This window comes from Vicugna pacos, chromosome 32, assembly GCF_048564905.1.
Source record: "Vicugna pacos chromosome 32, VicPac4, whole genome shotgun sequence".
Classification (NCBI taxonomy): domain Eukaryota; kingdom Metazoa; phylum Chordata; class Mammalia; order Artiodactyla; family Camelidae; genus Vicugna; species Vicugna pacos.
In genome coordinates this window covers 16,902,142-16,927,497 of record NC_133018.1, presented here as the reverse complement: position 1 = coordinate 16,927,497, position 25,356 = coordinate 16,902,142, and the positions used below count along the sequence as shown (strand labels likewise).

General features: G+C 39.1%; 1 protein-coding gene and 1 long non-coding RNA gene across 11 annotated transcripts in view; one reads left to right on the top strand and one right to left on the bottom strand.

The window, feature by feature from the left end:
• HECTD4 (HECT domain E3 ubiquitin protein ligase 4) overlaps window positions 1-25,356 on the bottom strand; it is a 164,910-nt gene that overhangs the window by 82,275 nt on the left and 57,279 nt on the right. For 6 of the 9 annotated variants that reach the window (XM_072953303.1, XM_031670055.2, XM_031670054.2 and 3 more), the window contains exons 8-18: window positions 18,428-18,620; window positions 14,325-14,483; window positions 10,969-11,082; window positions 10,075-10,215; window positions 5,942-6,174; window positions 5,422-5,567; window positions 4,664-4,734; window positions 3,932-4,037; window positions 3,223-3,343; window positions 2,407-2,535; window positions 368-492 (exon numbers count right to left, since the gene is read on the bottom strand). In XM_072953303.1, the coding sequence (XP_072809404.1) occupies window positions 368-492; window positions 2,407-2,535; window positions 3,223-3,343; window positions 3,932-4,037; window positions 4,664-4,734; window positions 5,422-5,567; window positions 5,942-6,174; window positions 10,075-10,215; window positions 10,969-11,082; window positions 14,325-14,483; window positions 18,428-18,620 (1,538 nt within the window). The remainder of the gene's footprint in view (window positions 1-367; window positions 493-2,406; window positions 2,536-3,222; window positions 3,344-3,931; window positions 4,038-4,663; window positions 4,735-5,421; window positions 5,568-5,941; window positions 6,175-10,074; window positions 10,216-10,968; window positions 11,083-14,324; window positions 14,484-18,427; window positions 18,621-25,356) is intronic. The other 3 variants (XM_072953301.1, XM_072953304.1, XM_072953305.1) reach the window with 1 other exon arrangement.
• LOC140690963 (uncharacterized) lies at window positions 22,122-24,162 on the top strand. Of its 2 annotated transcripts, none has more exons than XR_012066379.1 (3): window positions 22,122-22,312; window positions 22,725-22,818; window positions 23,940-24,162. It is a non-coding gene; the product is annotated as an uncharacterized lncRNA (long non-coding RNA). The 2 variants fall into 2 exon arrangements; XR_012066380.1 differs by having other exon boundaries at window positions 23,813-24,162.

Sequence of the window (25,356 nt, the reverse complement as noted above, 5' to 3'; positions counted from 1 at the left end):
GAATCACTTCTACCTCCTTAGAATACTTGCCATAAGGAAACTAAGTACACAGGTGCTGAGCTAGATAATGGAAAGAAAGGCCAATTTGGGAGTGACGATGGCAGAAGACCCAAGCGTCAGAGACGATGGTGTCCACCATAGCCCTTTGACCCTTATATAGTGGCTGTCAGCCCAGGCTCACCTAAAAGCACCATTAAAGAGCTGGCTTGCATTTGGCTTTGAAACACTTGCCATTTTGATCTATTCTCACAAAAATTCCTCTATATTAAATGAATATCTGATGCTCTGCTCTAAAAAATTTCACTCTCATTAGCAAATTCTTCTTCCTGAAGGGCAGCAGGTCACAGCCCACAACACGTTTCCTCACCTCTGCTCCCGGTCAGCTATGTCACTATTTATGAGGGCAGTTGTGACCTGCTGTAGCATTTCCAACACTTCATCACATCCAGTCAGGATTTGGGTGGCAAGAGCCAAAATACTGACCTTTAGTTCCTAGGTAGAAAATATCATCAAATTATTTTTAAGCTTTGTGATGAATATACACTCACAATGACAACATGAAATGATGCCTTTAATGATGCATTTCCAAATTAAATAATGAGGTGGCCAGAATAAGCCCAAAGCAGTAAGTTCCGCTAGGATGGCAAGTAGCAATTTGAGATGGGAGGCTAAAGTCTGGAGTGCTGACAGAAATACGCAGTATTTCACAGGGAGCACACCGAGTCCCTAGGAGAAAAGGCATTTCTCCCATCCCCTCCAGCACAAGAGAGCTCCCGGTGGCCAGCCCAGAAACTGTCCAGGTGGAAGATTGCCTTGGGTGGTATGAGGATAGCTAAAGAGAAAAACAGAACAGTAAAAGGCGCATGTATAGGCGGTGAATAAAATGAGACAAAAACACAACATTCTGAAACAGTACAAGTGACCTTTTTACTTAATGTTTTAAACCATTACAATTGAAAACAGGCAAGTTAAAAAATTCAATTAAAGTTGCAGGCAGTTAGTCTATTAAACATCAAAAATAACTATTAGAGAGTTCATGGCAGTACAAATACTAAATAATGGGTGAAAGACACTAGTTACAATCATAGAAATGTTTAGATTACAATTATTTTCTAGAAAGGAAAAAATACAACCAAACTAACCTTTTAGGTGAAATCTGTATCTTTTATTTTTCCTGGAAATACTAGACAAGGCAGCCTACTCTGCCATCTGCCAAGAGTATTTCCTTCCATGGCTTAATTAAGAATTTATAACATTTAGCCTTTCAAATAGAAGACACCGATTTTCAATGTTGGAATTTTCTGCGATCTTTTTGGGTATTATTAAGATATTTTTATCATTAAGAGAAAAGGAATTCTGAAGTGGCTAGAGAAAAATCATGGCTGAAGTCACACTAACCCTATTAGCCATCACCTACTGACTGCACACCCTGAAGCACTGGACACACAGGCCTCGCTCTAATTCTCCCAGCAACCTCACAAGGGAGATGCTATGGCCCCTTTCTACCGAGTAGGAAACCAAGGCAAGAGAAGTTAATAAACAGTGTCAGGAATTTAAATGATTAATCCTGTTTAAAAACTGATTTCATAATGAGATAAACCCATAAATATGAACTAGCAGATTTACATAGTATACATGCTTAAAGGGGTAAGAAAAGGGAAAACTGTAATCTTTAACTAGGGCTTCCTCACTTAATTTTTAAGTGTGGTTTAGTCAATGTTTTAAGGAAGAATCAAGCTCTTATTGATTTCTCTAATTCTCCCACAAATGTGAAGTTCTGAAGAATAATGCAAACACCACCATCAAGCATCTGTCAGAATTATAACCACCACGGCTATAAAAAAAAAAAATCTGTGGATTGCTATAAATTGCTATGTGGGAACAAATTATTGAATTACACAGAAGTTAACTTGAAAATAATTACCAAAAATGATATGAACTATAAATTCACAAATCAGTCAATATAAGGATTGTGAGAAAATCAGCACCTTTTTAAAATTATCTGAATCAAGATAAACCAGCCAAAATGTCAAAATTGTTTTAAATGTTATGTTCCAAGATTCATTTCTCTCTCTATAGATACACATTTACACATATAACTTTCGGGTGTGTCTGCGATCACTTGTAAGGGCCATATTTTATAGTTTTTAAAAAACGATGAAAATAAACAAAGGCACAAAAAGGCTGACAGGAGCACATGGATGACACATTATGAGAGTGTCACAAATATGGTAACCACTGTGCAATGACATAAAAATCTATGAAATGAGTGACCTAATATTACCTCTCACAAAATTATAAGCCACATGGTGAAATCTGACATCATCATACACAGAAAGTTAGCCAATTAAGCTGTGCTTTACACACTGGGTAGAAAGCATTGTTAGAATAAAGCTTGGTGTTTACCTGTACCTTCAATGTCTCTCCCTGCAAGGAGTTGTCACTGTCATCATTCTCATCAGGTTTAATCAAAATAGTGTTACTGAGAAGGTGGTTCTGAACTGCCATCAGATAGCGCAGGCAGGAGGATGCAGCCTTTAATACAAATAAGGGCATTTAAATAATCTAAACCCTACTCAGAGAAGGGCTCATGTAATCCTCATGTTTTTTAAAAAGATTTCGACAAGAGAAGCAAAAGAGAAAGTACAGAAAACAGACCAAGTTAGTTTCTCAGCTGACTTATTTCCATATGGCTTTTGATACATAATTTGACACATTTACCAATAACTTTCTGCCTTCTGCTATGTATTTCTCACTAATCACTCAGATACTTACTTGAATTTTTGCCTCTTAATAATTCTGTCCTACCCTCTTCCCCTTACATGCATCTCCACAAGAGAAGATTCTACTCAAGCCCGTAAAAGAATCTTTTGGTTCTTATCAGTCTCTGTAAACCACTGATGGCTTAGAAAACAATGCTAAATTAAAAATTAACAGGAGCAAAATCCTCAGTGTTTTAAACAAAGCGAGAATATCCAAATTCAGTCTAAGAATTAATTGCATCAAGACACTTAAGCAGGAGGAATAAAGTCTTCGGAGGAAGTAGCTCCAGTGGATTTGTCTAGTTCTACGTTTCTAAGAGAAGCACGATCACTGACTTTCATCAATTAAGTCTATCCTTGCAAAGAATGTAAGTATGTGTGTACACATACATCTCAATTCAGTAAAATGAAAACAGGGACACGATATAATTCTGCTTTCATTAAACACATTTTTACTTACAGGCACAGTTGAAAGGAGTTTTTGAAAATCATCTTTAGAGACAGTTTGGCACTTGGTGATTAAGATACAGGATTCTCGTACAACAATCTTCAGAATGTAGTGTAAAAGTTCATCATTTAGTCTTTAAAATGCAGGAGAAATGTAACAGTAAGATACTGATGGTTTATTAATAAAAGGATAAACTTTATACAATTGGGACATGACAACAAATAGACGGTACAAAATTCATTGGTTCTTAAGCAAATCACCTTACTCAGTAATGATGCTAACAACTAGGTGTATTACCTAAATCTAACTTAGGGAATCAAAACAGTACCCAAGCACCTAGTCCAAATATTTCATAAATAGCAAAGAAACACCTTCCTCCCCTCACCAACTCTGACCACACCCTCACCCTGTCACAGACCAGCAATCTGAACGATGCCCTCCACCAAGTTTTCTTACATGAGTTCCACCCGTTATTTCTGCTAAGTACTCTTTGGCCAGGCCCACGTTACTTTATTCATAAAACCAAAATGTGCATTATCATTTCTGAGGGTGACTGTGGGATTCATTATCTTTCAAGTGACCCACAGTTTAGACTTCCCATGCTAATGACCATATAAGATATTTTAAGGGACTAAAGTAGATCAAATATATTTAAATATAAATTAATTACTGAGAAAAACACAAAGAAAAAACTAGCAGTGAATGACATAATTGGTGTCACCTGTAATGATCATCCTCCTCGCTGCCAAATCGGTTGTTTTGAAGCTGTTCAGCTAAGTTGGTTAGGATCACATCCCGCAGTTGGGAGAGGCCGCTGTTTCTCTCTCCTAACACAGAACAAAGCTCCATAAACTACCTCGATAATTACTCTTAGAAAACTGATGCTATAAAAAAAGTTTTAAAATGAGCATACTGTCAACCATCTAGGGGCACCAGATATATGTACTTACACAAACAGAAACAGCAAAACTACATCACAACCAATCAGACTTCCTCTTCCCAGCACATCCTCATTAAAGTGTAGCTACTTTCTGGCTATTTCATGAAGTGTGATTTCTAATTCCTTGAACTAATGTTGCTTATAAATGCAGAGTGTCTTTAACGTGGTGAATTTTGTTGTTGTTGTTTAGTCTAACTTTAAAGTTGGGTTTTAACATGTGGGGAAAAAACAGGCTTACAAAACCCAAGAAATCGTCATCTTTAACGTTCATTAAACATCTACAGTCAGGTACATTATGCTACACAGTGGGGAAGACGGAGGTTTATAAAGCTTGATGATATATCAAGCATGGTTTCTGCTTTCAATCTAGTTGAAGTGTTGGCATATGTGCAGATGCATTTTTAAAATAATACTGACTAACAGATATGAAGGAAAAAAAATCTTAATACTCAGTCATTTCCTTAGGGAAAGAAAAGGATGGTTTTTCAAGGATAATTAAAGGATAATTCTCACCTTCTGTTAAGACCAGCTTAAGTAAGTTATTGATTTCAGTTTCACCCGGATACAAGATATTTAAACCAGAGCTGAAATGACAGAAAATTCAAAATGCTTTTAAACTCATGTTCTAGAAAATCCAGACTCTAAAGTTTTATTAAAGATGCCAGTTTGAGTAGTTTCATCACTAAAAAGAAGCAGTTGAGTCTACATTCACTACTGTGATACAGCCCAATCACCTCCCTGATAAACGGTATCTCTCTCCTTCTCACATCTGTGAATTACCAAAATGATAGCTTATCGGAGGCTAGGCGTGGAACTAGGTAAAGGGAACTAAGCTGTAAAAAGTCAATGCAGTCAAGTCAGCTATATGCAGACTGTGCCCCCCAAATCATCTGCGTAGTACGGGGCAGAGCAAAGACTGGAATCCAGGTCTGCCTGCTGCCAAAGTCCGCTTCTTAACTCCCTGCCACACGCTGTCCCACATGAGATGAACATCTACTTGTAAACCATCAAAATAGCTACTTGAAGATTTTTTTCTTCCCTTTGTTGTTTTAAGATCCAAAAGTCGAGATGAGGAGTTACGTACATGGATAACTTGGGTTCTCTGGGAGTGGGGCCACAAACCTCTCTCCAGTTAAATTATCCCCTACACGTAAGGTCCTAACTGTGGGATGGGGAAAGAGACATCTAGGCTACCAGCCTGCAGGGACAATTCCAATGCAGTGCAGGAAAAGCCTTCTGCAAAGAGCACCAAGAAAACATGTGCTGATTACCTTATGGCAAGGCAGACTTCCTTCTGAATTTCAGGGCAAATCTGATCTTTTGGTGCCATCAGCAACTGCCAAAGAAGCAATCCCGACCGTCGAATGATGTCTCGATTCCTTTCAGTTTGTGGGCTGAAGAAAAATTTAAACACCACCTACAGAAACATAACGGGAATATCTAAAAATGCTAATTCTACTGGGGATAAAATTATCCTTATGAAGAAAGTACATTCTAGTTATTCTTATGAATAAATCCCGAGGTGGCTTCTTAACCACAATCTCTTCTATTGTGTAATGGTGTAATTACAGTAAATATTTTACATATATTAATTGCAGTGAGCTACAGATAGCAATGCTCTATTAACTGCAGTGCAATGAATATGATGATAATTCTAATCACAGGATTAGAATATGTTAAGATGTTAAACAGGAATGTTATTAAATTTTTCTTCTGGTAGAAATTAGCTGGCTGAAGCCAAGGTTTTGTTTCTTTTTCTCTATTTTATTTACCTCAAAACAGTGTATTTACCTGAAAGACAACGAGAATGCAGCGTATAATACAGGTGTCTCCGTTAACCATGGCCTTCTCCATAATGTCACAGATACTGCTGAGGTGGTGTGCTTCGATCGGATGCTGCTTGCCCAAGACACTTGTGATTGGAAGATTGGGGTTGGTAGCAAGAAGATTGAGTTGGTGTATGCACATCGCACCAACGTGGTGCAATAATTGGTTTATAACCTCATTCGTGGTTATAGCCTCATCTAGAAGATGAAAAGGAAATTCAGTGAGGAAAGACACCTCTGTGGGTGGTCCCCAAGGAACATATCTCTGGTTTATAAAAGCACACGCACACTAGGAAACAGTATCTTGGCTCCAATCTCTTCTACTCCTGCTGGAGAACCCACCTCCCTGCCAAAGAACGCTGAGGTGAAAACCCTTGGGAATTTCCATTTTTTAAAGAGCTTAAGTAGCTACCACTTCTTGAGCCCTTTCCATATGCTAGACAATGGGCAGAATGCTTTACATGCATCACCTTACAGTATCGTTGTAAAATTTGACTATTTCAGTCCCGTTTTGCAGATAAGTGTATCAGGAAGGTGCAGTAACTCGCCCTAGGTCACACAGATGTTAAGCAGTAGAGCTGGGATTTGAATTGAAGCCATCTCAGCTCAGATTCCATACTGGTAACTCTTCTAGAAAAATCTTCATCTTCTATGCCTCCTTTATAGTGGAACCCAGCACCCTCCCCAGGCCAGAAATATCTCCTCCCACAGTATCTCAAACATTGTGATCTCATTTAGTCACCAGAACCTAGACAGCCATCAGCTCAACTTTGTGAGAGCTGACAAGCACCCTCTTATATAATAATAAATGCCTCCTGGATGGTTACAGGCATTCAGGGAATGCAGGTGAAAGTAATCTAAACAGGCAAAGTGCAAAAGGAAATAGCTTTTTTCCTTAAACCAGCTGAAATGAACTGCCTGAAAGGAACAGGAGGCAAGCTTGGGTCAGGGAGTCTTAGAGCTGCAAAAGGATTGTGGTGACTAGGAACTACGAGGAAAGGATCATGGAAACCCAACAAAGGTAAACCGTGCCCAAACTAAACTTTTCAGTTGTGTATTAACCCGAGGGCTGGCTGGGTCCCACTCGCTTCTGTGCCTTTGTGAGTCTTGGTCTTACAACAGAATTCAGGTTAGTACTGTGCATCTGCATCAAAGACTTTTGAAAGGTAGCTTTCAAAAAGAACTTTCATTAACTGAGGTCCTTAATGTTTATCCTGAGTTAGATGGGAAGCCACTGGAGATGTCTGAGCAGGGGAGTGACAGATCCGACTACAAGACTGTAAGAGGCTCATCTCCACACAGCAGCCAGAGTCTAAGAGGCGTGGAGGAGGGTGACTGCAGAAGTAGGAAGACCAGCGGGGTTGGGGGCTGCTAGGATAATCCAGGTGAAGATGATCGCCAACAGAGGCAGAGGGAAATGGTCAGACTTGGGCTACATCTTGAAGATAGGAGCCGGCAGGATTTGCTGATGTACTTTTGGATGTGGGATAATGAGAGAAAGAAAGTCAAAGATGACCCTACGTGTTTGGTCTGAGCATATGAAAGAATAGTGATCCAAATACTGGCTGGCATATGGGGGACTCAGAAGGTATAGATCTGTGGGGGGAGATACAGGGAGTTTGTTTTTGACATGTTAAGTTGAAGATGTTAGATATCCAAATGGAGGTGAATACAGTCTAGAGTTCAAGCAAGAGGCTTGGAGATAACAACTTGCAGTCAATAACATATAGATAACTTTCTTTTCTTTTTCACTGTTTATCTTTTCTACCTTTCTCAAGATAAAATGTACATATGCCATGAAGTTCACCCATTCTAAATGCAAAATACATTTTTTAGTAAATTTACACAAATACCAAAATCAAGAATGAAAGCAGAGAAATTACTGCTGACCCTATAAAAATTAAATTATAATACCATGAGCAACTTTATGCCAAAAAACAAGAAAACTTAGATAAAGCACACAAATTTCTGGGAAGACACAAATTATCAAAACACACTCAAAAAGAAATAGAAATAGGTAACAGATAATTTCATAGCCTTAAAGTATCACCTCTCCCAAAATATTTATTAATTACTGAGGTAATTAACATACGTCCATAAATTCTCTGACGCTTTTCCTTCCAGGAGGTGGCGCTCAAGTGGGCTTAATATCTTGCTTCTAACAAACAGATTTTGGAAAGGGAAAAGTAGTAACTTTGCAGTGAAAAAAGCTGGCATTTCAAGTAAGTGATCAATTCTAATATCACTAGTAATAAGTCACGTTGCTATCACATACCCTGTGATGTGATGTGATGAGAAAATTACTTCCCCTCTGCAGTACTCTTCCCCAAAATCTACTACCTCAGTTTAAAATGGGAAAACATCAGACGACCCCAAACTGAGGCCTTTTTCCCCAGTATTCCTTACAAGTGTCATTTCTAGTCTTCAGATAGGCTCACTCTATCCATCTACATCCAAGTTTGTTAATTCTTTCTTCCACCTTCTCAAATCTGCTTTGAGCCACCCTAATGGGGTTTTTTTTTCAGTTCCTGAACTTTTCAAATCCAGAATTTCCAACTAGTTCTTCTTCTTCATCTTCTTTTTTTTTTGGTTAATAAATTATTTGTTGAAATTCTCTATTTGTTTAATCATGGTCATCGTATTTCCTTTAATCTTTAAATGTCATTTCCTTTTGTTCTTTGGATTTATTTATAAAGGCTACTTTAAAAATCTTCATTTGCTAACAAGTCCAAAATCTGAGTTTCACAAAATCACTGAGTTAGCTACGGATTTCTCCAGTTTGTTTTTTTTTAATTCTCATTTCCATTTTACTTTCTACTTTCATTTGTTTATTTTTATTACCCTTCTCTTTATTTTTAAGCCTGCCTTCCTAGGGGTCACCCTGCCTGGGTCAGAGGTTGTACTCAAACACCTTGGGCCAGTAATTCTTCCACCCTGGATGGACTTGTGTGTTTTAGGGGAAGCACATCAAAGTTTAGGCAGTTTTAAACTTTTCCCTGATTTTCACTTTCTGCTGGGCCCCCCCAAATCTCTGCATGTGTATGCAGGCTCATTGGCAGGCAGGCCTGTGTGAATAGGTTGGGCCCTCTCTGGCTTCCTCTGTGTGGATGTGTGGGGAGCTTATAAAAGCCCTTTGTAGCTTTCTCACTCCCCAGAGCTCACAGGTAAACTTCTGGCTAGTCTGCTGGTTCGCTGCTTGCCCTCACCAGGACCACAACCTCAGGCTAACTAAGCCACTGGTTTCTCTGTATGCCACCAAGATGACTACTGTTGCAGACATCGCTGCTGAGCATGAGTTTTTTCCCTGCTCTGCTCCAAACCAAGTCAGCCCCCTCTGGCAGCAAAGTTGCTCGCTGACATGACCTGCCCCACCCTGGTGGAGTTACTGCACTGACCGGGCTTGAGGTGGGGGACAGGAGTATCCCCAGCTAAGAACACCACAGACTTCTACTGTTCTTAGCCAAAGTTCAGTGGTTTGTTGTTTGTTTTTTTTTTTTTTGTTTTGTTTTTTAATGAATACCACTTCTCAATTTGGCATATGCCTTTGGTCAATTTCCAGAGCCTAGAAATAGTTATTTTTGATAATTCAAGTCCATTTTGTTATTGCTTTATCGGGAAAGGATTTGCTGAGCTACTTACTGATCCGTATATCTTTAGTTGACTTAATATTAACTTCATGTTAAAAATCTGAATATTAAGAAATATAAAGGTCCTTATACCAGTAATTCTATCAAATTATAAGTTTATGTATAAGTAAATCATTATTGATGCAAAGCATAGTAACAGCACATATAATCCCAAGCCGAGTACAAATATAGAGCCAATTTTTGACCCAAAGTCCTGACAATTTCAAAAGGGACATAACAATTTTCCTTTTAAAAAGTCTGTGGACCACCTCAAAAGCTCTATCTATTTACACACTTATTTACTCAATTACAAACCAACCAGATAACCAGAATTTTCAGCTTCTCAATTCAAAGAGGGAAGGCTGTTGACACACGTGTTGTTTGGGCTGTGTTCCCGCTTACTAACGCTGCTGCGCTCTCTCACACTTCATGAGGGAAACTCTCTTCCTGTGGGACTATGAGTGCACCTCACCTTTGGGCTCAGTGATGATGTGGCTGACTCCAAGTCTCTGACAGACGTAATGGAAGGCCTGATTCCCAGGATTACACCACTGATCAATATAGTCATTTGAGCACGTCCACAGCATGTTGTTCACCGTGTCATAACAGGCGCCTGCAAAAAGAGCATCCTTTATTCAACCAGCACGTCATCTGCCTGTATACATACTTCTCAGAAGCACTGCTAAAGAAAGGAAGGGCAAAGATTCTCCCCAATGCTGATAAGCCACGTCCCCACTCCCAAATTATTTACCTAGCAAAGCATTAAACTGGGGTTCAGTAAGAAGGCAGGATTCAATTCCTACTTTGCTTAAGTCCTATATGAGAATGGAATAACTCTTATGGAATAGATAGTTCTTAGTAACTGATTTACATGTGACCTTTTTAATTCCAAATTAATTCCAAATTTAATTCCAATTTAAGTGGCTTACATTAAAACCCAGGTACAACAGGACTAATGCTCATAGATACACAATAAAAGCCTTAGTAATTGAGCCCAAAACTTAGATGTGAGCTTCCCAGGTGCCAAGGCAAAGAGGAAAATCAGATGTCTTACATAATGCACATTTTTAAACAATAAGAAGTATATCATTCCTTTGGGGAAATAAACCTTTTTATGGCATGAACTTTGAGAAGAATTTGTTACAGGTATCATCACACAACCTAATGGAAAGTATCTTTCACAGTAATTTATGCAGAGGAATTTCAAATATGGCAATTTCTTATACTAATTCTCAAAATTAAACAGTAGCATAAAAAATTCTCTCTTACAAGGAAACTAGAATGCTGCAGGGAATTGGCAAAATTTTCTGAGAGAAACTGCTAAACCTCTGAATTCTCCAAGGCAGTGTGGGCATTTATTTCTTACCCAGTCCTGGTACAAGAGCACCACGCCCCAGAGAGCTTCCAGCAGCATCTATGAGATCCGCACGACTCGTGAACTGACCGTCCGAGATGTTGTACACCAAGCTAGAGGCTAGGACTTCCAAAACAAACATTAAGCTGTTTAATAAGCCTTAAGATGATGGTTAGTCTACTTTTCAAAACTTAAACTTTAGCCTCTTAACAGGACTTTCATAATAATCACATCTTTTTTGGTTGTCTGCTGGTGGCAACAATGAGGAGACACACATAAGACCACAAAAGAAACTGTCACAAAGTCTCCTCCAATATAGTGAACCATATTTTCGAAAGTGTTTTTAAAATGACAACTTTTGCATGCAGGTTTTTTTCAACATAGGTTGTCAAAGGGGTAATTGCAAGAGGAGTTATGATAATTAATTTCACAAGGTAACAACATTTATAGGAAATACTTTACAGATAATTGGTGCTCAATAAAGGTTCGTGGATGCTCAAACACAGTTCAGTTGCTAGCCTTCCAAGCCCTGGCTCTAGCACTCGGAGACACTTTGGCATTTTCCTTTAACACAGGATGGTGTCGTGATGACAAGCATGAGCTTTCGGATTCTGGGTTTGAATTTCAGCTCCACCACTTCTGTGTGACCCTGGGAAATTTACCAAACCTCTCAGCTTCCTCCCATGTAAAGTGGTGAGAATAAAAGTGCCTACTTTATACAGTTGCTGTGAAGATTAAGCGAGTTAAAATATGTCAAGAATCTCCACCAACACTTATGTGCTAGCTGCTATTATTATTTTTTTTCTCTCTGAAAAGGATTTACTGTGCACAGAGGGGACGCAGCTCCATCCTTCTCGGTGGGCTGCTTTTCTCAAGGCGGCCAGGACATTACTTAGCTCCTCTCTCTTCCTCCCGGCACAAGGGTGTGTCCCCACTCTTCTTGATGAACTCGAGGGCCTGCTTGTCTTTGGAGATCTTGAGCATCTCCATGGCATGCACTCCTGAGGGGTGAAGCCGCACACCCACTGGATCATGTCTCCCACGCACTTGGTGCACTTTGTGAGGCCCCGTGGCCATGGCTGCGCCCCAGCTCACTCACGTTCATGGTCACCCCATGGCCCTTAGGTAGCGCACAGCCATGGCTGCCGCGGCCAAAGGGGTTAGCTGCTGCTATTATGATTATTTTCTTCCCTACTTTCCAACAGAAAATTCTAGCACTGCCTCTCAAGTTTCTTTATCTTATTCCCATCACCCTAGTAATCCAGATTCTCATCACGCCTGACTTGAGCTGTCATCTAAACTGTACTCTTTTGTTTCTTTTGTATTTTCTATTGTTCCATCCTGCACACCAACAAAATTTTCTTCTCCAAATCGCTTTTTTCATGGTGTCTACCATGCATATGCCTTTCCCCCACATGGCCACTCATATTAATAACAGCCATTTTTCATGACGTAGAACTTCATGAAGTCTCTCCCTTCTGCCACATGGGACAATGCCCCTTCTTTCTGATTCTGCAGCACTTCCGTCTGCTCCCCAGGGTGCAGGCAGTGACACAGCACTGTGCAGCATTTTCTGGTTGTTTCACATACCTACATGGTTCCTCCCAACCAGACTGTGAACTCACGGCAAGCACCTCTTCTTCCACTTACTGAGTAGTCTCCTCACAGAACAATGTGGGATAAGACATAGAAGGAATGTAAACATTTATTTTTTATTTGTTGGTCTAAAATAGAATCACTGGGTAAGCTATACCTTCATGAAAACATGGCACCATGAAGGCCTGTTTTAAACAAATGGGGCCAACTTCAATTGAACGAACAAAGCCATGCCAAGGAGACTAAAAGATTTCATAAGACCAACAGTCAATAAAAAGACAAATACCCCAATTTTTAAATGGACAAAGCATTTGAATAAATATTTCTCCAAAGAACATATACAAATGGCCAATGGGCACAAGAAAAGATGTTCAACATCATTAGTCATTAGGGAACTACAAATCAAAACCACAATAAGGTAATTTCATATCCACTAGGATGGCTATTTAAAAAAAAAAAAAAGGAAAGTAACAAATGTCAGAGAGGATGTGGAGAAACTGGAACCACTGCTAACGAGAATATAGAATGGTGCAGCCACTTTGGAAAAGCTTAACAGTCCCTCCAAAGGTTAACATACAGTTACCATATGACCCAGAATTCTACTCCTATGTGTATACCCAAGAGAAATGAAAACATGTGCACACAAAAACTTGTACATGAATGCTCACAACAGCATTATTCAAACAGCCAAGAAACACAAACAACCCAAATGTCAACAAAATGGAACATATCCATACAAATATGATTTGGCCATAAAAAGAAATGAAGTAATGATTCATGCTACAATACAGATGAGCCTTGGAAACATTATGTTTAAATAAATTAAAAAAAAAAACCTCAGTCACAAAAGTACATATATTATATAATTCTGTATATATGAAAATTCCAGAATAGGTAAATCCATAGACAGAAAGTAAACTGGTGGATGTCAGGGGCTGGGATGAGGGAGAAAAAAGTGAATTATTGCTAATGGGCACTGGATTTCTTTTTGGAGTGATGGAAATATTCTAGGATTAGATAATTGTGATAGTTGCACAACTCTGTGAATATACTAAAAACCACTAAACTGAATGCTTTAAAGGGGTGAATTTTATGGTATGTAAGTTATATCTCAATAAAGCTGTTATTTTTTTCAAAATAGTGTAACAGTAAACTTACATCATTTACTCAAGGGCTGAAGGGGACATGATGGTCACATGTTAGAGAAAACAAGCTACTGAGAAAAAGTCTAACCAATTTGATTCTAAAGGCAAAAGAGTTTTGAAGTTGTTATGAATATCTAAAAACCAAACATACGCAACTATTTGAAATGGCCTGAAAAGTTTATAAAAACATACATACACTTAACAACATTAATGAAATTTTGCATGTACTTTGTATTATATACACATTCTGCTTAACATTTCGTATATGTGTCCTAAAATGGAGGCACTTCACAGACTTATTTTAACAGCTCTACAGTGGGTAAAGTTCTTGTTGTGTCAATAGTAAATTATGTGCCAACAGATTCTTTTATTTCCTAAAATTTTCCTGACCTCATTATTATTTCTAGTAATTTTACAGGACAATAGTTTTCAGAAGTGTACTATTATATCACCTATAAAAATTCTATTTTTAATTCCTCTTAGCGTATAACTAAGGTTTTTTGTTGTTCTCAAGCTATTGAAAACAATAGTTTAACAGATTAAGTTTTAAATCACTAATAGGAAAAATCTTAAATTTCAAAGTTGGAGACAAACTGGGAAAAAAGCCACCAAAAAAAGCTCACTTACTTTTTAAAGATGACAAACCACTTGTTCCACCAAAAAGAGACCGAGTGGCAGAGCTGCCTGATCCCCCTGGAGGTGGGACCAGCATCACCAAGTATGTGCCGCAGGTATAAATGGGCGTCTTCCGAAGCATTTTTAGAGGAAGCCCACAGCTAGTATTTGCTGGTAAAAGGAATGAAAATGGTGAGTAGAAATAGCTGACACACAGATCAATTGGATTACCAAAACAGATGAGAGTATAATGAGGGGGTCCCAAATTCTAACAAGGATATACTCAGATTCAGAAAACAGAGCAAGAAGTAACAAGCTAAGGAAAAAATAATGATCTTCTGGACCACAGTCTGGTCCCAAACCTCCTGGGTTACATGATCTGAACATTTCTCAAAGGCGTTCCCAGAATTCAATAAGCCCTTATGTCCCTAAAAAGAATTTTTCTAAAGAATGAATCCTCACATGGACTAAACCTTAAAATAAAAAAAGAATCCTACTGTTTGTGCATCCCCTAGGAAATGGTAGCTCAAGTAGAGAGCTTTTCATTTTATGTAGAACAAATTCTTTACAGGTTTGTGATATTACCCTCATTACAAACAACTTCGAATATGAAATCAGCCAGAAATTTCAACCTATAGCTAGTGAATAAAAGCTCTTACAGTATCTATGTGAATCTATATCACAAAATAATTTTATGCCTGCAGGATTTATGACCCATGATGCATTTTTTTGTTTAGGGTCAGTGACATAAACTATCATTAAGAAAATAATTATCGTTTCTAATCATGAGGTGTAAAATGTACTTTAATTTCCTTACTCATTGGCAGATCTGAAAATGCAGGGTGAGTTCAAAGATTTTTCTCTATATTAGTCTAGTGAGGACCAATGACAGCAACTGAAAGTCAATCAGAGTGTTTTACCCAGGAAGCTGTCATTGTGTAAAATGTAATTGTTTACAGGGATGTAAAATTGTCTTTAGATGATTTAGATTAGAAAAATAAGACAGGTGAAACCAAATCTGTCATCTGTTTTGAATGCTTGTGCTTCTACAAAGCTCCATTTAAAAAAAAAAAACTCCCAAGCCCCCAACAAGTATATTCTTCACTTAGGACACAAATCCAGTAGCATTAATTTCCGTAAGTAAGAAACCCAAGAGGGGGAATGACTGAAAAGTTAGCAACTTTGTGAGCATATTTTCATAAAGATGTTTTTAATAGACATACTCTTCTTAACATGGTAATAGGTATTAGTTTATCAGAGGATAAAAAATTCTAGACTCTCTGAATTAATTGTCTGAAGTTCATTTAGCTTATACCGGGTGAATTTTTATGCAGCAACATGTTAAATGAATATAGACAGAATGTGCATAAAAGTACAATGAGTGATTAAGACATATAAAATAGATAAACAGCAAGTTCATACTGTATAGCAAAAGGAACTATATTCAATATCTCACAGTAACTTATGGTGAAAAAGAATATGAAAACAAATATATGTATGTTCCTATGGGACTGAAGCATGGTGCTGTACACCAGAAATCGACACAACATTGCAAACTGACTATACTTCAATTAAAAAAAAAAGTACAATGAGTGAGATCATATATTTAGAATACAGATACCAGTTTTCACAGGATTCTAAATAAACTCTTGCCTTCTGAGTCTTCTTTTTGACTTCACCCGTATTTTCTTATGCAACAAACACATTCCTTTAGTATTTCTATTGTGCAGGGTAGGATTCAATTTTCTCCCAAGGGATAAACCCATATCAAGCCTTCACCTTGTCAGGAAAATATTTAGGTAAAAAGGACTGTCCCCTTACAAAGTACTTCCTATAACTCAAATTATCCACATACCCAAGTTATAACAACTATTAATAAATTCTCCACTCATATTTGATACAATAGGGACGTATGGAAGTAAAATACGATTCTTAAATTCTAATATGGACTAATAATTATTTAAAATTTGATAGCTCACAATAACCACAATAACCTGTAAGATTTAATCACAAATATTTCCTCTTCCTAACTTTCAATATATAAAAGGATTAAAGCATAAAATTGCTTTAATTTCATTCAACATTAAATTTATTAAACATATTAATTCAGATACATTTTTCTACACATGGCATCTTTTTCAAGCCTTTTCTTTAACTACAGGTCACGATTTGTTAAAAGTTCATGTAGTTGTATGTAATATGAAAACTCTTCAAGAATAATAGTTCTTAACTTTTGGGGGATCATATATGACCTTGAAAATCACAATGACACATATAAGATGTAACTTAAAACTTTGGGGGAACATGTTTATGAACCGCTGAAAGGTTTTTCTCAATTAAGAACTCCTGCTTTAAAAGTCCTAAATGGTGTATTTAGAAGGCTACCTTTTCCACCAAGCTAAAGAGGCTGCCCAGAATGCAGGTAACAGTGCCACTGGTGTTACAACTGTTTAAAATTTCTCAGGGACCACGAAAAGAAACTCGTGCTTCACCAAAGAAAAGTATCTAAACATCGAAAAACTTAAATATTATGGGAAAAAAATTGCAAAATATAAAATAAATTTAAAAAGGAAAGGAAACTCAACTTTCTGTATCGAGCAAATGCCAGGTCTAGCAAACATGACGCTAGTCTTAAATTACATATTGATTTAAAAACAACAAAAAACTACAAAAAAAATAGTATAATATAAAAACAAATTGATGTTTTATAGACCCTGGGAAAAAGAATTTTCAGCAAAGTACAAAAATTTAAAGCATTTCTTTCTTTAATTTTGTAATTCTTTACTGTGGAATAGCTCAGAATATCACTTCCGTTTTAAATAACAGAACTGATAACTGAGCAAGGAAATGTAATTTGGATTAAAAAATTCTCGCTTTAATAAAAATTCCTTAAACAGTGAAAAAAGGGCAGCTACCTTTTCTTGAGAAAAGGAGAACAATAAGAATACATAAATTTGTCTTTCTAAATTAATTTGTCTTTGCGTAAAGAAACTCTCTAAGGATAAACAAAAACAAATAGAGTTACCTACAGGGGGCAGCTTGGGGGCAAATTACAAAATACACCAGGATGTGGGAGTAAGATTTCTCTGCATATACCTTTTTATATTGTCTTCACTTTCAAATATATTATCCATTTAAAAATATTAAAGTACCAACACTAAATGACAAATTTTAGAAAAAGCCATCTCTGTTGTGGAAGGTTTGCCTCTTGCTTGCTTGGTCAAGATTGTATTTAGTGAAGATGATGCTAAATATGAGTCTTTTACTTTACATTCATGAAGCATGTGCTAAACATGAAATCGATTAATTTACACTAGCAGTAATGGTAAGGTATGTACAGTTAAAGACAGAGCTGTATCGAATTATTAGAGACTCATGCTAATTCACGTCCACAGCCAGCAGCATGTATTAGCTTGGAATAAAAAAAAAATGAACAATGACTGGAAGGACATAAAAGGTGAACTATGGAAAGCAAAGTGCTTTGTATGGTACACTGTAAGTCCTTAATAAAAAGTACTGCCTGAATTCCACAGGCAGCATGCACTAATTACAAGCTGATTACAATTAAGCCATGAAAAGACATGGAGGAATTGTGAAAGCATATTACTAAGTGAAAGAAGCCAATGTGAAAAGGCTGCATAGTGTATAAATCTAATTATATGACATTCTGGAAAAGGCAAAACTATGAAGATAATAAAAAGATTAGTGGCGGCTAGGGGGTGGGGGGTTGGGGGGGTGAATAGGAATTTTAGGGCAGTACCACTACTATGGAGAAGACCAGACTGTAATGATGGAGACGTGTCATTATGCATGTGTCCAAACCCACAGAATGTACAACGCCAAGAGTGAACCCTAATGTAAACTATGGACTCTGGGTGATAATGATGTGTCAAGTGGGGTTCATCAGTTGTAACAAACGTACCACTCTGGCAGGGGATGTTGGTAACAGGAGAGGCTATGCACACCTGGGGGCAGGAGCTCTATGGAAAATCTGTATCTTCCTCTCAATTTTGCTGTAAACTTAAACTGCCACTAAAAAAATAAAGTCTTAAAAGATATATATAGCTAACTGGAGCTACACAAGGTAAACACATAATAAGCGAAGTGAAGCCTACCTGCTTGGTCCTCTTTCAGGGTGTTGGAGATGGTGGAGCCGGTGAGGGCAGCCAGAGTTGCGGATGGGGAGGCTCGGTAGCGTGAAAGTCTGCTCAGAAGCATCTCGTTAATGCTTTTTGCAGACTCGCCCTCTTTTCTCATTAGAATTGTGCGTTCCTGAAGTGGGTTGGCTACAAATACACCATTTTCAAGCTAGAGGGGGAAAAAAAAGCCGTTAAATGATATCTGTTTCCATTTACTTAGCAAATTTCTGCTTGAGAAGTACATTATTGTCATCTGGTTACTTGAAAACATTTCCCAAAATTGTACATGAGTAGGTGTATACCTCAAAACTTACCTGCTCTACAGAAACTGAGAACAAAAAGAAGCCTATGAGAAGTTTGAGAGCTTTCATGTTTCATAACAGCCCAGATTTTAAAAGTGATCAGCCAAGTTTAATGGGTTCTACAAAAGGTTGTTGATTAAAATTCCTTATATTGAATTTCACGGGCAGCTCTAACTAATTACAAGCTTCTGACAGGTACTAGTAAGATGAGAGGAAAACAAATCAATCAGCTTTTGATTTACTATTAAGTACAACTCTGAGGATAATGTCTTCTTGAAATATAATTAGTGGCCAAAATCCAAACCCTGTATTAACAGCAGTTAACATGGGTATTGGCAGAGCAATGCTGGAGAAAGGCTGACTTTGTCTGGTGAAAATACATGCCAGCTTCAGCTGGATCCTTGCTGGTACTTGGCCGTTCTTCCTTCATCACTTGACTATTTCCCAGCAAAATCCCTGGAGTGGTGACTCCAAAATTCTTTCACCAATTTGGAGTCTGACTTTAAGCAGACCACCTGGTTTTCTTCATTGCTAAAAAAGATCCAGACCACTTACTGTAAGCTGCTCCTGCTCATCTTTCTTCCAGCTCAAGAATCTTTGTATCCAACTCGTATGTTCTTCCTTTCCTCTGAATTCAGAGGAAGAAGTACTTCACCTCGTGTTATTTAAGAAAGAAGCACTTCTGCTTCCTCTCTGACTGCTCCCTTAATTATCAGCTGTCTGCCCCTTCATGGTCAAGGTCTCCCTCTCTGCTGATTTTCTTCTCCTCGATTTTGTCTCCTCACAAGTCTCTGAGATCCTAAAGAAAACCTTGGTAGCCCATTGCAGCACCATCCCTCTTCTCCACTTCCATTCATTGTCAAATGTCTCAAATACGTCTCATGCAGCCTCTGTATTCACTGCCCCCTTCAGACCTAATTCCTAGATCTGGCTGGAGTCTCAAAAACAGGTGGGCAGGACTTGAGATAAGAGAGAAAAGGAGTACAAAATGGCAAGGCTTCCAGAAGCAAATAAAAAGCAAAGGAGTCCAAAGTGAGAGGACAGTTAACAGAGAAGGGGCAAGAGAAAGAGAACAGATTCAGGAGCACGGCCAGGCAGGATTCCCAGAGAGGGCTGGACCTGCCGGAGGAACCTTTTATAACACATTCACAATGATAAGGGAAGGGGTTTCCCAGAGAGTTCGAAAATGCTGTTTCTATTCCCTCGCCCCAGCTTCTTAACCCTTTGCAGTTACTTATCTCAGCACCTTCTAACAACTGGACATTCTTGATGGTCCACAAATAACCTAAAATCAAAATCATCGAACTTTTCCTTGACTTCCGTTGTAGGTTGTGCCATGGTTGTCAGTCTCAGTGGTAGAATGCAATTCTGGTTTGTTTCTTTTTAACATGAACACTTACCTGTGTGTAAGGTACTCTGCTAATGAGCAAAACGAAGACAGTCCCTACCCTCCTTGCTATCCTCTTATTTGCTGGTTCTTATCTCCACTTACTTAAATGGGAGTTTGCCTGGATTAGACCTAGCCTCTGGCATCCAAGACCTCTGCCTGGAACACTGCCCCTAGATCCTTCTGTGTGTAGCTGGCTCTTTCTCATCATTCAGGTTTCAGGTAGAATGTCACCTCCTCAAAGAGACCTTCCATGATTACCAATCTAAAGAAGAATCTCCACCCACCCACCTCCCACAAGCCAGAGCACATCACCCAGTTTTGTTATCTGCACAGCACCTAACATTCTCTGAAATTATCTTACTCATTAGTTCCTTTATTGTTTGCCCTTCTGCCTCCCCCACCCCAACTGAATGCCGGATCCCCGACAGCAGGGATCCTGCCTGCTTGTTCACCAAATTTCTAGCACTTAGGAGGCATGCAATACATACTTGAAGCCTTGCTGAATAAGCAAATCGGTGCCCTCACCCAAATCCAACCCCAACTCTCCGTGGCAACTCCCACGTTTCTATATAGAGACCCATCCTTGCTACAAAGATCTAGTCCTACTTTTCTAACTGCCTCCCACTCCCCAGCATTTTGACTAGAATAGTCTACTGTCACCTAAAATTTAACACATCCACATCTCACCATGTAACTTTACCCCCACCGTCTGGTTAGATTCATCTTAATCTTTGGGATCAAAAAGCTAGTACTGATTTAGAAAGGAGGGGAAGAGCCTGGGAGGAGTAAGGAGCAGCGCAGTTAGTGGGGACCGACTTCCCTCCTGGCTGCCTCCCTGGCCCAGTCACCATCATCTTAAGCCCAATGACCAAGTCAGCCTTGAATGGTCTCCCTGTTTCCACCTAGACCCCCATATGCCTCACTCTCCACCCACCAGCCAACGATCATTCACAAATGTAAATAAAACCACGTCCTTCCCTGTTTGAAATCCTGCAGCAGCTTCACAACCCACTTATAATAAAATCCAACCTACCAGTAAGGCCCATAGGGTCTGACATGCACCGACCACCCCTCCTCATCTGCCTCTGTTCCCCTTTCCCACCAGGCTTTCCGCCACACTGCCTTCTGTCACTCCTCCAAAATGCCAAGCTGCCTACTAAGGCTAGACCTGTACTTGCTGCTCCCTCTTCCTGTGCTACCTAACCTTTCTGGTTTGACTAGGATCATCCTGGTTTTAGCACTGAAAGTCCCATGCCCCGAGGAATCGCTCAGGCCCAGACAAACAGGGACAGCTGATTACCCTCTCTGTCAGGATGGATGGCACATCTCAGTTCACATGCCCTTCCTCAGAACGGCCCTGTCTGCCAGGCAAACCAGAGTGGCTCCCCACCTTCACCCCCTCACTCTCTTTTGCATTATCCTGTTTTATTTTCTCCCCAGAATTTATCACTAGCTGAAATTATTTCGCTCTTGTTGTTTACTTTCTTAATCTCTAACTCCCCACATGCTAATGTAAGCACCTTGAAAACAAAGGCTTAATACCCTGTTACCCAGCCAGGCAAGGTACTGGATTAATACTGGATGAATGAAGGGCATCTCAGTCATCCAGATCACAATTTAAAGGAAATAATAAACCTGTAGGGTGAAGAGGGGAAGGGACCTAGTATGTCCATTACCATACTGACCATGTATTTAGAAAGAGACAGAATAAAACAGCACTAAAATTGTCACAGAATCTATCTAAAGAACAGCAGTTTATAGAAAGCGCATGGGGGCAGGAAGAACTCTCAGAACAAAACAGAAGTGAGGATGCAAAACATGTGCCCTGGAAAGGTAAAAAAGTCACCGAAGATTCTCAAGCTGGGATGTGCCCAGTATAGAAGTAACCAATCAAGCAGGAAAATTCCATGCCCCAGCCATTCTGTAGTCTTGAAGGCCAGAATTCTAAGTGTCTTAGAGTTCCACAAGGTCTGTGACTCCAAGCAGCAGACTGTCACACTGGTGGCCCTGGTGCCATAGACTCTGGGCGTGGCCAGTAGAAAGCATGATGCAAGTAGAGGCTTGATAAGCACTTGGCCTCCTGAAAAGCTCCCATCTGAAAGCCTGCCTCTGTGCTATCAAGAGGCTCAACGTGGATTACTGACCCCACGTGGAGAGAGAATCTGGAAGGTAAGAGGCCACTTGAAATGTTACAGGCCCATTCAAGCCCCAAGCGGAGGGAAGCTGCGGCTGTGACCTCAGCCTCACCTCGTGGAGAAGAACCACCCAGCTGAGCCCAGTTCACCCAAAACTCATTGTTGTTCGAAGTCAGTTTTGTAGGCGGTCTGCCGAGCAGCGGCAGATACCCCAAGAGTCAGAGAAATTCTAGGATCCAAATGTTAAGAGGCTGTTTCACGTTAACAGTGTAACTATTACATATACTTTAAGACCATCCTCTACTTTATATAACGACTAGTTATCTAATTCTATTGTGAGTTAATAAGAAATCATTTTGAGAGATAAGCACAGCTAGTTGGACCCTACTCCAGCTGCCTCTTCAGTTTAGGTAATCCTTCAATCCTTTACCTTCCCTCAATCCTAGGCACCGAGAGGCCTAGTTTGTAGGCCAAACTTGGCTGATTTTTCATGAAAAATGACACAATGGAAAAACACTGCGGTGTTCAAGCTGCCAAAAAGTATGTTCTTAACATTTAACCTTTTACTGATTATAAAATATATGCTCCCTTCTATAGTTGTTTAGTCTCTTTAAGAATCTGGAAATCTTGCTTTAGTCTATTCTTAACCCAAAAGCTATGATGAACTTTTAAAATCAGATCCTGCTCAAAACTCCCCAAGAGCTTCCCATGTCACTGGAAATAAATTCCAAGTACCTTGCCGGGTCCTACAAGAAGTGGCGCTGGCTACCTCACCAACTTTCCCTCTTGTCACTCAGCTCTCTCGTCACTCCACTTGAGCAAGGCACGATGCTTAAACCATTTGTGTAACAACAGAAAAACAAAACCAAACACATACGTACGTATTTCTTCGTATGTGCTCGTAATATCTTTGGAAGGATACAGAAGAAAATGTTAACATTACTTGCCTTCAGGAGGGAAACTGGGCTTGGAGGCCGGTAGGTGAGAGACTTTGGTACCATTTGAGTGTTATTAACTATGTGAATACATTATCTTTTTTAAAAAACAATATTTCTAAAACATTAAAACAATACAAGTACCACTAAATTGGGAGAGAAACTTATCAATACTTCCAAGTATCTGGGTGAAATCACAATTCATAGCAAATTCTTTCCAATGATAATCATTAGCCACATTTATGTGGCAAATATTTATACTATTTAGAAACCAAGTTTTCATGGATCAGCAAAGTAAAGGATTCAGCCATAAGAAGGAAATCTTGCCATCTGTGAAAACATAGATGAGCCTAAAACTAAGAAACTGAACAATTCTAATAACTGGGTGAAAAATCTTATTGAATGTCAAATGGTTTAAAAATCTTGGCTTTCAATGGAATTAAGAAATAACTGAATTGTCAAATGTTAGTTTATTTTTGATAATATATTGGCATGTGATTTTTTGCATGTTACTTGGAAGTGTTTCAAATAATTGAGTGAAACTGCTTTAACAAAGTTTCCTCCATTCTAATTTATCCATGGAACCAATGTTTTCTCAGGATATATCAATGAAAATGAAGAATATAAATATTTTTTAAGGAAGTTGAAAATACTTCAACGTCCCCACAGTCTACTACCTCCTGCAGATTTCTCTCTTTTTTTTTTTCATGACAAACTTCTGGAGAGAATTATCTATCCTTCTGCATCGTCCTCTCCACCTTACTCCTCAACCAACTCCATCTGTCTTCCAGCCCTTACTCTCACCTACAAGAGCTTTTGCTACGGTGACCACCAACAGCCTCCACATTCTCCATCCAAAAGACCTCTTTTGGTCTCAATCTTGACCTCTGAAGAGAATTCAATGCTGTTAACCAAGTTTTCCTTCTTATAAAAAATTTATACAATTTTATAAAAATTTAATTTTTATAGCCTGTTTTTAAACTTCTAAAACATATACAAAGATGAATGGTGGAAGGCACTGCTTGCCCCTCCATCCTCCCTCCCCAGAGGCAATCAGTGCTGCCAGTTTCTTGTGATGTTTCCATTCATCCAACAAATATTTAGTGAGCACCTACTGTGTGCCAGGCATTGTTCTAGGTGGTGGGGATCCTGTGGTCAACAAAAGAAAACAAAATCCCTGTCCTCCCGGAGCTGACATTCTAGGCAAGGGAGACAGTCAATAAATAAGCAAATAAATGGGTAGTAATAAGAGCCATGAAGAAAAACATCTGTGAATATGGGGGATAAGTGGGGACAAGATTTTAGTTTACATAAAATAATTTATAAAAAATGGTCAGAAAGGTCTTTCTGCTAAGGTGATATTTGAGCAGACACTTAACAAAATGGAGAGAACAAGCCATGTGGTTAACTGTGGGACGACATCCCAGCACAAAGGCCTTGAGGTGGGAGCAGAATCCGTGTGTCTGTGTGTCAGCAAGGAGGCCAGCTGTGGCTAGAGCTGGGTGAGAGGCGGTCCAAATCACATGGTACCTTTACAGAGGCTAACGCGATTTGGGAGACACTTGGAAAGTAAAGCAGGTAGCAATATGCTGACTGGACATGGAAATTAGGAAGGAAAAAAAGAGAATCCAGAGTGACATCAAAGGTCTCCAGCCAGCACTTACAGGACACAGACGCCATTAAATGAAATGCGAAAGCCTGCAGGAGAAGCAGGTCTGGGGTAAAATCAGGAGTTTGGTTGAGGGTATATTTAGCTTGAGGGGCAAATCAGACTTCCAACTGGAAAAGTCTCATACTCTGTGCATATACAAAAAGACATCCACATCAATATGCATCTAGGGTTTCAGAGACAGGTTTTGGCTGAGAAGCAAATTTGAGCATCACCCGTATAGAGGTGTTCAAAATGGTAAGATAGGATGAGATCAACGAGAGAGTAAGAGCAGAGAGAGCAGAAAGCAGGGGTCCTAGAACTAGGTCCTGGCACACATGGCTGCTGATAGGCAGGGAAGACAGGCTGGGCAGGAAAAACAGGAGACGTCTGGGGGTGTCCCAAAGTCCAAGTGAAAACAGCTCCAAGAAGAGGAGGGTGAGAACCACATTAAATCCTGCTAAAAAGCCAAGTAAAAAGAAGACTGAGTTGATC